We start from the raw sequence: 12,030 nt of genomic DNA, 5'->3' as shown, positions 1-12,030 counted from the left end.
ATATCTGCGAAAGGCAGAGTGTGCTGGGTAATGTTGATGTGGAATGTTCCTAAAATATAGAACCTGTAGGGATGGGGAATACAATTATTGTTTGACCATCCAGCATGAATATTTAGAGATGAGTTTTAATGGCGCCCGTCTGGCATCCCATCCGGCGACAGGCAACTCGAATTGGTCACACTTCCATAACCGTAACTGAGAGAACACAATAAAACGAAACTTTTACCCTACCAACCATCGGAAGCACAGCGCGCCTGACTTACAATGCGAAATCGGAACAAAGCGAACAATCAAAGATCACGATTTGTTCAAGTCACTTCCGTTATCTACAAAAAATGGCGCTGCAAAATTAAAATCGTAGATATTTCATACTAATTATAGCCCGTGCTGCAGCATATTTCGTGACATTAGTTTAGAACAGAAGTTGGGAAACGCATGCAGGTGGCGCGGACGGCACTGACACGCAACTATCACGTGACCCGCGGTCTTTCTGATTTCGTCTGCTGCGCTGGCGCCGACAATTTTCTGCTCTAAATACCGATCGGCGAAGGCTTTTTGTCGTTTCGCGTATTAGAACATGAGAACCGTAGTTATCACAGGAGCTTCTGGATTGTTAGGACGTGCTTTAGTGCGTGCCTTTGAGTCTTCATCTTGGAATGTCCGAGGCTTAGCTCATATCCGCGTCTCGGGCGATCTGGTAGCGGTGGACCTCACGAACTTCGACGAATCCGCCAATGTCATCCTTCAGGCTAAGGTACACTCAGAGGCCCCATACATTTCACTTTATATCGCCGCTAAAACCGAAATATATCCTTACTGCTTTTGTTCGAGTGACCCTGCAAAAATAACTGCCTTTTATCACGCATAGAAGCAGGGGTGAAAGATAAGATACGAAAAAATAGGCAACATTTTTTTTCACGTTGATGACGTATGATAACATAGAAAGGCTGAAGTCAAACAGGGATATTGCGCACTCTCAACATTCCTTCGCGATATACCTTTACACACACAACGCCTTTTACGTGCATGTTTTCTGGGACATATGTCAAACCTCATTTAGTGGCGAGCGACAAGCTCTTAAATGCACGTCGTAACTGCATGGAATAGTTAGCTGTATTTGCAAGCATGAAAAGACAAAGCAATATTTTCACATGGACATATAGGTAGAGGCTAAGAATTTTTACAGCCTAATTTCTGGTGCGTTTTTTCTGGCATAGTTTTTCTGTCAATACGCGTATCTCCCAGAATACCTCATTTGTATCTAATTCTAGCCAGATATAATAGTTCACTCAGCTGCGCAGCGTGTTCCAGACAAAGTGGAGAAGGAACCGGAAAGATCTCACGCTCTCAACGTGGAGGCATCCAAAAATCTTGCACACCTTGCAGGTATAGGTGTTTGACGAAAGGTAACGTGACCTGTGGGACATTGAGCCATTTCATTTCTTCCAGAAAAAGAAGGCATCCCTTTCATTCACATCAGCACAGACTATGTGTTTGACGGGAAGAATCCCCCCTACAAAGAGTCCGACGAGGCGAGCCCTTTAAACAAGTACGGGGAAAGCAAAGCCACGGCGGAAAAGTTTGTGATGGCGGCAAAGCCAGGTAGATACTGGGAGTGGGTCAGTGTTAGGAACAGCTTAACATGTGAATGCTTCATCATTCAAGGCAGGGATTTTCGCAACCCCTCCTCCCCAATGAAAAAAAAAAAAACAAAAAAAAAAACATGAAAAGCCAGCAGATATGGGTGTTACACACCCCACGACACAATTCCCACACCCATCTGACACAAATCTGTGTCAGATGGGTGAAAATCAGATCTGTGAAAATCTGTCACAAATCTTTGGCTCAGTGCCTGTCAGACTCTCTAGGACTGTTGCTTGAGGAAAAAGTGATAGTATATTCCCTTTCAAGCTGTAGTAAGGATGCTTGCTTCGAGGACTTTCAGTACACATGACTTATATTTCTTTATTTTTTTTTCTTCTTTTCACAGTCATACCCGTGATATCAGAATGATATTAGAATGATATCATCATTACCCAAGCAGCACAATGAAAGTCGAGTGCAATAGGGGAGGTCCATACAAGTACAGTACATGGTGCTGCTTGGGTAACGTAAATGATGTAGAAATTTACTCTGTAATATAATAAGTATGAGTAGATTAACGTGTAAAGTAAATAAATTTTATTACTCTGTAACATAATTATTTACTAGATAATATAATTATATAGTTGTTGTTTTGGTATATTGTTTGTTGTCTTTTATAATTGATCAAGAATTGTTACCGTGAATATGACACATCACACAGACCATTGCTACAAGCATAATATATCCTATTTTTTTATGCATTAGATTTTGTTATCACTGCCACAAAGGTATCCTCCTCTCCACCTATCTTATCTTTTATTATAGTCTCCCCCCCAAAAAAAACTGGCAAAAATGGATGGTACTCCATTTTTTTTTTTTTTTCATTGCCAGTAGCATATCTTGGTTTCTGTGCAAATTTTCAGATGCGATTGTTGTAAGGATTCCGACCCTCTACGGAGGGGAAGAGTACGAGGGTGAAAGCGCTGTAGCAAGTCTCCTCAAGCCAGTCAAAGACAGGACGAAGCCGACTAAAGTGTCGGATTATGAAGTACGGTATCCCTCGCACGTGGACGACATTGCTACCATAGTTGCAGAGTTGGCAGAGAGGAGATTACAGGTAAGACGTACAGTGCCAACTGCTCCAATAACGCAATTATAAAGCAAAAAATGTGCAATTGGCAAACAAGGGCAACGTGCATTTTTCACATTGTACATTTATTTTGCATTAGTGTTCCTACACGGTTTTTCGAGGTGTTGGCTGATGGTTATCGTAAAGAACACTTCCCTTATTTCTCAAAATTTCAAAATCTACAAATACCAGCATAATGAAATGAATCGAGCAGACTAATTTATACCAAATGAATTTGTTTTTATAGCCCCAAAGTAATTTATTCCCATGTATAGTACAATTTTAATTGTCATTTTTTCTCTGTAGTCTTTTCCTCGTATAGTGGAAGACTATGGAAAATGGATTGGTCGTGCACACATTACAAAAACAGGCAGGATGGTATTAAAAGGGCAAAGCATTTTAACAGCATAATCAGAACAAATGCTTCATAGTCATTAATTGACAGGTCTTATAATTTTAGAACATATAAATATTTGATACTGTTTTCTAATCAAATCACCTAATTTATCGTAACTACAGCCCGTATACATTACTGACCACCCCAGTTGTCCATAGTTTTGTTTGCCGCTCCCACAACAAAAAATTTGCTTCGTAACCCATTACACCTCGGCTCGGACGTTGATTCTATTTCGTGGTTCCTCTAAACCAGGATGCCTCAATACGTGGCTTCTATCAGTGGTGCGGATCCGAGGCTCTTACGAAGTACGGCATGGTCCAGATCATGGGCAAGGCTCTTGACGTCAACGTCGACCACATTTCCGCAGATCCTAACCCCAGCAGTGGGGCTCCACGTCCCCATGACACCCGACTGGCTCGAGACAGGCTACAGGAACTCAGCATTGGTCGCCATACGCCTTTTGTTGACGGGGTCAAGTCGTTCCAGAGGTTTCTGTAGTGTCGCTTAAGATGTACATTAAAGAATACGTATTTTCTTAAATAAATTTATCTTTGTGGCTTTTATTGAATTTCTTACGTGATTACTGCAGGTTAAATGTGAGCCCGAAGGAAGCCAGAAATATTTCCAAAATTTACCCTGGCAATTTTCTATTGAAAGCGTTTTTTTTTGTGTGTGTGTATGTTTTTTTAATTCTGAGTTGCCATCTGTGTGTACAGCTTCTAGGGAAGAAAGTGGCTTGAATATGGAGTAGTGTCTTTTGTACTTATGTCGCTTTGTCAATATAAATAGACGAGCCTCCAGCTCAACGTTCCTTGTAGAACGTTACGCATCTCATTACAAAAAGTACAGCACGGTTATCGGGATTCGCGATCAAGAAAACGAAACACTCGTTCATTGACCTCAAATTAGACCGCCAGCACCAAATCCGGATTACACGCGCAAACAAGTTTTGTTTACCTATCTCGGCATCATCATCTTTTATATCGGCAGAGATTAAAACGCCGTTCGTAAACAAAGAAGCCAGACAACCACCTGCAGTCTGTGCCCGCGTGCATATACCGCGTGGGTTCTGTCGAGTTCACCCGAGTTCACGATCGGAGTCGAGCGGTGCAATCGCCATGGTAAACAGCGGCAAACAACAACAACAACCGGAAAGAAAAATGGCGAAGAGCTTTGGGTGCTGCGGCTCCGGTAATCGCAGGGCGATTTTAATCATACCTCTTTACTCCTACACCTAACTGTGTTGCGTTAGCAACAACGTAACGCATACCAAGTAGTCAGGACAAGCGTGGGCCCATTATCGGTAGTGCCGCGTCGTCGGAAGTTCTCATCTGTGTCTTCATCAGAGCAGACGTCATTGTAATACGAGCTGGGTACATAAATAACCATCGTAAACCTTGTCAACGAGGCCCATTGTGAAGGATATACCCGTTCATGCGGGAAAAAGTAGCGTACTGCAATGCCAGATCGGAATCGGGGCTACGGAGACGAGGAAAAGGTATTGAGGTGTCGTCTGCGTCTGTTTGTGTGCGTGCGCAGTTTGGTGCATTGTGAAATGTCCTGGTGTTGTTGACCGATGCCTTGGAGTGAAGACGCGAACACGGATCCACTACGATTTGTCAAAACAGGCCATGCTCCACTCAGCCAAAAGGTGAGTAAGCATATTATATCGGCCTTTCTATTTAGCTGTGCACGTCTCCGCTTTCCCAAGAATCGGCTAGAAATGGAATGAAAATGATCGACTCTCCTGCTCGAGAAATAAAAAGGTATAATAGCCGTGGGAATATCGTGCTTTGTGTGTAAAAGATCGAAGAATCTATCATCTGAGACGTCTTTATGCAGAACTGATGCGACGAGGAACGATCGACCTACTTGAAGCGTACAATATGGTCTATTGATATTTAGGATGTACTGAATTTGACTGCATAGTGGCGTTAGCACACCATCGTTTAATGGTTGCTGCTGGTTTTTTCTTGTTCTCTGGAGCCCTAATGCATACTGACATTCTTTTAGTAGGCTGTGTTTTACTCGAGAAAGAAATATCAAGTTTTTATTTATAACAGTGCAGACTTTTTTTTTTTTATCTCTGCTCAGTTGGCTGATAATTTTTACATCAGGCTCTTGAACAGCTGCGAATGGCGAGTGAGCAGGCAGAATCATGGGCTCAGCAACGACTCAAGGCACGGGAGGAGGAAGAAACTGAGGACTGGCAATCGGTAGACGTCTGCTTCATTCGGTTCCAGTATAACTCAATATAATACCCCTGCCACACGGGCAGCTTCCAATGATTCTTGAATTCAATGATCATTAACACGCCTGTGGCGCCACCAAGCGTGTAACGTGTCAACTTCGCAAAAAGCATTGGAGACGACGCTCCCTGAAAAGGTAGACACGTTACACACTAGATGGCGCCACACGCATGTTCAATGACGATTGGTTTCAATAATCATTGAAGAGTGCATGTGTGGCAGGGGTATTACACAGTTCAAGCACTCTTGAGTTACTGTTTAAGCAACCTACACTTCGGAACAAAGTCCACTCTGCCCACAAAAATACGATTGGCTTAGGAGGGTGCATGATCCCGCAAAGTCACAACATAGTGCATGCTTCAAACCGTTGCTGGTACACTGATCATGTTACATGGACACTCATCGAGGACGACACAATTAGATCACATTTGCATGTTTTTAAAGCAAACACGTAAAATATGTGCATTAATGAAACATTCTGAAACATGAAACTCAGTCTTTCTGTATGTTCAACTCTCAACGTGTAGACCACATTCTCCGCTGGTGGAGGCGTACCCCTATCACTACGGTTCTGATGCTGTGTCGGAGTATGACTCAACTTAATATTTATTAACCTTCACTTTAATAGACATACAATCTTCTCCAACAGAAACTGGCAAACTGGAAAGACCGTCGAAGACAGCAGATGCCACGAAAGAGCATCGACGCGGGTACTCCGCCTCATGCTGGACACACCGCAGGTGCGTCACCTGAGCATCAACGCATCATCAACGCAGCACACAACTCACCTGAGAAAGGCAGTTCCCAAATTGTTCCTCAGAAAGTCTGCGAGACACAAGGAATGTTCCGGAAGACTACCACAGAGGGCCTGCCTTCTCCTAAGCTAGCGCAACAACAACGTTCAAAGCCGCAACCACCACCAAAACCGTATCCAAAGCCACAGCCAAAGCAGCAGCAGCCACAGCCAATCCAAAGAGTACAAAATCCCGCGGACCATCCGCCTATCGCGAACCGAGCGGAAGAAAACGGACGGAAAGAAGAACCCGTTTACGGCCGTTCCCGGTCGGCCCGAGAATGGGGCACCGTGTGGCAGCAGGGAAGGTGGGAAGAGAGCGCGTCGGATAATACTCCGCAGAATACTTACGGCAGTAGCCCTCCGCAGTGTTCTCCCACGGTGCGCGATACTCAAGAAGGAAGAAGTAACGGGAATTATGTGCACAGTGGACGCAGTTACGTGTACGGAAACGATATGCCGGACAGTGAACGTGGCTGTGTGACCGAAACGTCGTACGCGAGTACTTGTCACAGTACTGCGTACAACAATGCTCGCGACAACTCGTGGAAACCCGACAACGACGGCACAGAGTATTACGGCCATCGAAGCGGGTACGGAGCATCCTCCGGCAGCAGAGCGGCCGAGACTAGGAATGACGCATTCTTGGGGGACTACAACTGTAACGCCTACGACCACACGGTGACTACGAGCACGAGCCTGCTGTCGGAGTTCAGCTGTGAAGCCGTGCCCAGGGAAGCTCCCCGTTTGGGGGATAACAAGTGGGGTGGCAGGACTTCCCAGCCGCCAAAGCAGGAGGACAGCCGGCCACTGCAGCAGGTTCCGGAGACCCCGGATGACCTGCCGTTGTCAGTGAGCGGCAGGCAGCGATGCTCGCATTGTCGGAAAGCTCTCGGTAGGAGTTCGCCGAATTACTTCGTCGTTTTTCTGTACACCGATAGGCTGGATTTTGTCGAATAAAAACGATAGAACAGCTGTAATACGTAGAAAAATCGAGCAGGCGGCTTCGGAAGCCCCTCGGCACAGGAGGAGGGGACTCGAGGAAGGATTGGCTGATTTAAAATGCTCCGTATAAACGCGTAATAGGACGATCAATTTTACATCTAGTATAGAATGACCCCCAGAATATGTTAAAGGTCTTTCACCTTAATCAGGAAATCTGTTAACATGTTTTTTGTTGGAGGGGTACGGCAGTACCATTATGTCTGTAACAAAAGTAACAGATTTATTTTATTACGTGAGGAAAACTTGTACGAGTCACTATGCAAGACCTGCAGAAATTTGCCTCATCAGGTGGAATACCAGTCGCATAACGTAATACTATGCACAAAATGGGGGGACGGCCGCCTATCTCCCTGACGCCCCACCGCAAAATGGCATGTGTCTGCAACTGAAATCATGCACCAGTGACTTGACACTTAGTGACACTAGTACCTTGTGTTGCAGCAGTGTTGGTCGTACCCATCATGGAGGCTTCTGAACTTTGCAAGATGCAGAAAGCCTCCTCAAAAATCCTTTGCTCTCCACCGTTTCTCTCTCTCTCTCTCCAGCCTTCTTCCCTCCTCCTGTGATACAGACAGACGTAAAAAATATGTGGAGGAGGAGGACACACAGCACTATCCTGGGTCTCGAATTAAGGACCTGTCCTATTCCTGTTGTTTGCAGGCCACGGAGCAGCTATGGTGATAGAGAGCCTGGGGTTGCTGTACCACCTCGAGTGCTTCCGCTGTTGTGTCTGCAGCGCGCCCCTGGGCAATGGCCGCCGCGGAACGGACGTGCGCGTCCGCAACACCAAGCTTCACTGCTGCAACTGCTACAGCAATGACGAAGGTGAATACTGCCACCCCCCACGGGGACCCGTTAGCGGGCTCGATGGACTGGAGCTAGGGTTGCCACCTTTCGGAGTGAAAAATACCGGCCGAGGGAGAGGAGGTGGAATAAAGGGAAAGGGGAAAGGCTCGTGGGAAAGGAACGTTCTAGCTGGCTCGACACAACCACCAAAAGCTTTGCACAACCGCTGCTCTTGTCCCCTTTGAACACAAGACGTAATGAATAACAATGGTAATAATAATAACAATGAATAATCATACTAATGAATAACTAAGAAAACGACTGGAGACTGCGGAGTTAGGTCTGTGCTCCAGATTTATTCAAGCTGTAGTGGAATGTTGAAGGGAAAACCCCGTAAAAGCCCTTATGAAAGGTCTTGAGCCACAAATACCGGCAAAAGGCTGCCGGTGTCACCTTCTTACCGGCAACCGGCAGAGCGCGCAAATAACCGGCCGGCACGGTATAATACCGGCCTGGTGGCAACCCTAACTGGAGCACATGCCAGTCTACGACGGCGTGAGCACGTCGTCTGCCAACTTTATAGACTTTATTTTAGCTGGATACGGGGGACGTGTATTTCAGAATTTTCTTTAAAAAATGCCGGTGTTTAAGGAGAGATGAGGAATGCAAAATGTTTCGGGGTCCCTCAAGGTGACACCGAAGCAAAATCACTCTTGTACTCTAAATGAGAGCTCTTGGGCAAAAACAAAATTGGAAAGCAACAGAGAACAGACATGAAGATATGGGAGTAGCGAAAGTGGAAATGGCTACGAAAATACACCCGGTAACCTTCTGGCAGGGGTGGGCAGTAATAGTAATACTTTGTATTATAATACTATTACTGTAATACTTTTGAGTATTTGTATTATGTATTATAATACTCATTTTTGAAATGTATTTGTACCTGTATTATAATACACAAAATCGAAGTATTACATGTATTATAATACTTTTGAAGGTGTAATACCTTCCCAGAGGTCATATGTAAGACCTCCTAGGTGTCACCAGTGCACTTTATGAGTAATTTTTCGTGTCCCACAAACATCTGGACACCAACAAGGTCCCTATTATTCCTTTGCTTCAAACTATCCCAAAGGGAGTGACCTCAGTGCCAGAGGTTACTGGGGGCTTCCTCGCATTCCTTCACTTTCAGCCTCCGTAAAGATGAGTCATGGCATTGCAAGCCCTTTGTGGTATGAAAGAGTGCGTCCAGTCCAGGCACCCCTGTACGGGGTTGCACTATGGACAGTTACACACCTTTGAACGGCCCACATTTTATCGTCCAGGGTGGACGAAATGAAGACTCTTCCACACTCAGAGCAAGCTGTTCACTGTGATCGAATTGACCAGCGCTATCTCATCATATTCGGAAAAGGCATGCCCTATAGAGGACTACCCTTTGAGAATATGCTAAACATGTAAGCATCTGAAATAACACGTCATTGGAGAATGACTGGCTCGATAAGTAATGCGCAAATTATATAGATTTCTGATTCTATTTCTTTCTTCCTCCCCAAGTTACGTAGCAATGTATTACTAGTATTATGTATTATAATACTTCAGAATCAAAGTATTACGTATTAGTATTATAATACCGATTTCTAGGAAGTATTATATATTGGTATTATAATACAAAATATGGGTATTAGTGCCCATCCCTGCCTTCTGGTATCGTAGACATTTATTTGCGTCCACACACAATGCACGAGGCAGATAAGTGTTCGCTACTCAATAACGCAGGTTCGCTAACAACCACAAAACTCTTTTCCTCCACAGCTGGACTGCAGCTGAGTCGGGTGTGACCCCGCTGGACCGGAAAGGGTGTCAAGCCTTTTACGAGGAACACAGAAAGTCATCACATGGCTCCTTTGGTATTTTAGGCAATGATTTAGTCTGCAACACGGCAGATGATTTTTTTTTCCCATTAGTATTGAGCATTTTCATCTGTAGTCATATTGGAGGTAAGACAATAACCTATAGGTGCACACACAACCTTTCAAGCCCAAATGTGATGGATACAGTATTTCAAAGGGTTCAGAAGTTGATACAGCGTAATTTTTCTGAAATTTATGTCCGTTCCAGGAAATATAGTGCAGGCTAGAAATCGTTTGGCTGGTACTGACCTAAACGCCTCAGATGAAACAAAGCCATTGGTGCACAGCTGGAAGACGTTTCTAAAGGTGCACCAGTGTAGAAAGCACATGAGGCATTAATGAGGCAACTGGAATTAATCCCTGTCGTGTCATCGGTTGTAGATCATTAAGCCGATTGCTTCGAAGCTAATTTCAATTAGCCCGATGTACAGCATCAGAAGAGGGCACGTGCGTACTGCATAACCGTGGATATTTATATACTCATCACTAGAGTGCGGATAAATAACGACTAAAAACTCGCAAAATATGCATGCAAGTTTGCACCAAAAATCTTCAAAATATGCACAAAAAACTGCGAATATATGCAATGTTATTCACTGTTCTTGGTAAGAAGACAATGCATCTAATGCATATTTGTCAAAATGTAAGCATCATATTAGGGATAACAAGGTAAAATAAAGCGGCCTTCATTCAGGAGCACACAACAAAGAAGGCTCGCACCATAGGTATAAACCATGCAGCTGAAGGCTTTGCTTTCGGCACTACACCACGGTAACTGTAAAGAAAGTGGAGAAGGCGAAGTATTGCCCACAGGCCATACAAGAACAGTGAACGCACCACACCGAAACGTAGAAAACTTTCTATTCTGACCAAAATTTTCGAGAAAGAGGACCCAAAACATTCCTTAATCTTGCAAAACTGTAATTAAAAAGAAGCTAGCTAGCTCTCGCACCTGGAAATATGCACTATGCATGCATTTTCACGTGGAACGCGCATTTATATGCACCATAGATCCCTTCTAGTCGGTACCAAACAACGACTAAAAGTGTTTTCATTGTCCAGGTACGAAGCCGTACGAAGCCATACGGAGAGAAAAAAAAAAAAAAAATTTGCATGAAAATCTGCGCTCTACTCATCACGTAGACAATGTGTAGCAAATTTCACGCACCAGCAACAAAGCAGAGCTGTTTATGAACTCTTTCAATGATGGAACAATGACTCATGAACTCATCTACAAAGGTTGTACTGTAACCAGAAGGAAAACATTTGTAGTGCGCATTTATGTGTACATACTATGCAGAGCTCTGAACAGCTGACATGTACATTGAACCAAAGTTTATGATGGCACAACATGGTCCGTAGTATTACACGTAAGAATGCCTGTGCAGGCTTAAAGTGCACAATGTTACCAGACTGTACAGCCCTTTACTAAACGCTTTTAACCCATTATATTTAGGCCAAAACTGCCGAGAGACAATGAACTAACTACATGCAGTCTATTAGCTGGACGTTTTTAGAGTAGCTGTAGAAGTCAGCTGTTTTGTAACTCATTTTACTGACTTGTTCCACGATGAATTTTTGTGCACAAGGGTAAAGGGGGTATTGACAGAGTTTACAACATTGTTGAAATGCATTATGCCCATTTGCAAATGCACACTGATGTTATGTAGAGGAATCCTGCAGTAGCAGGTTTCAAACAAGAGTATATACTATGTCTTCCGTCCAATAAAGTTGGTCACCATCTTTTTAGGTGAGAATCGCTTGCCTGGTTCGTTTCTTTTTATCTCAGCAAGGTGTGGAGCAGACACAGGCTTGCTGTCACTTTTGAGCACCTTGATACTAACCGGTGATGTCACAAACCTCTCGACGTTCGAATTCGCAAAAGTTCGGGGAATTTGAGAAAGTTTGCTAAGAAAAACACCTTTTCCTTTAGCAGTACTGAAGATACCTTTCGGTAACATTACAGGACACTGTCTTTCAGATGATTGTTCGATTTAGCTACAAAATTTGTGACATTAACTGCGTTTTTTCGAGCAACTAATTCCACTAAGCTTTCACCTTGTACTCTGGCAACAGCGACATCAGAGCAAGTCTTTCCGAAGCCGTCCACTGGTTTTGCGTCCCATGGAGCTGGTGCCACCAAATAACTGGCGGTGGAACGCGTGTGGCAGTCT

General features: G+C 44.2%; 2 protein-coding genes across 3 annotated transcripts; both read left to right on the top strand.

Moving 5' to 3' along the window:
• Positions 1-454: 454 nt before the first annotated feature.
• Positions 455-3,673, top strand: LOC135396234 (methionine adenosyltransferase 2 subunit beta-like). The gene is made up of 5 exons (XM_064627260.1): positions 455-754; positions 1,272-1,386; positions 1,450-1,602; positions 2,508-2,701; positions 3,363-3,673. The coding sequence occupies exons 1-5, from the start codon at positions 578-580 to the stop codon at positions 3,606-3,608; spliced, it is 885 nt and encodes a 294-aa protein (XP_064483330.1). The 5' UTR covers positions 455-577; the 3' UTR covers positions 3,609-3,673.
• A 498-nt stretch (positions 3,674-4,171) lies between these two features.
• LOC135394931 (probable serine/threonine-protein kinase samkC) lies at positions 4,172-11,616 on the top strand. 2 transcript variants are annotated; one of them, XM_064626014.1, is made up of 5 exons: positions 4,172-4,761; positions 5,205-5,326; positions 6,009-7,047; positions 7,818-7,982; positions 9,759-11,616. In XM_064626014.1, exons 2-5 carry the CDS (start codon positions 5,246-5,248, stop codon positions 9,782-9,784), a joined length of 1,311 nt encoding a protein of 436 aa, XP_064482084.1. In that variant the 5' UTR covers positions 4,172-4,761; positions 5,205-5,245; the 3' UTR covers positions 9,785-11,616. The 2 variants fall into 2 exon arrangements, with proteins under 2 accessions (XP_064482084.1, XP_064482083.1); XM_064626013.1 differs by having other exon boundaries at positions 4,174-4,761; positions 5,228-5,326.
• The last annotated feature ends 414 nt before the right edge of the window (positions 11,617-12,030 follow it).

This window comes from Ornithodoros turicata, chromosome 5 (assembly GCF_037126465.1).
Source record: "Ornithodoros turicata isolate Travis chromosome 5, ASM3712646v1, whole genome shotgun sequence".
NCBI classification, from domain to species: Eukaryota; Metazoa; Arthropoda; class Arachnida; order Ixodida; family Argasidae; genus Ornithodoros; species Ornithodoros turicata.
Note: the sequence above shows the minus strand (reverse complement) of the source record. Positions and strands in the feature narration are given on the sequence as shown.

Coding starts and splice junctions, on each gene's coding strand:
- LOC135396234 (XM_064627260.1), top strand. CDS start 578: ATGAGAACCGTAGTTATCACAGGAGCTTCTGGATTGTTAGGACGTGCT. Junction 1,603..2,507: donor TGTGATGGCGGCAAAGCCAG/GTAGATACTGGG, acceptor GCAAATTTTCAG/ATGCGATTGTTGTAAGGATT. Junction 2,702..3,362: donor TGGCAGAGAGGAGATTACAG/GTAAGACGTACA, acceptor CCTCTAAACCAG/GATGCCTCAATACGTGGCTT.
- LOC135394931 (XM_064626013.1), top strand. CDS start 4,687: ATGCCTTGGAGTGAAGACGCGAACACGGATCCACTACGATTTGTCAAA. Junction 5,327..6,008: donor AAACTGAGGACTGGCAATCG/GTAGACGTCTGC, acceptor CTTCTCCAACAG/AAACTGGCAAACTGGAAAGA. Junction 7,983..9,758: donor CTGCTACAGCAATGACGAAG/GTGAATACTGCC, acceptor TTTCCTCCACAG/CTGGACTGCAGCTGAGTCGG.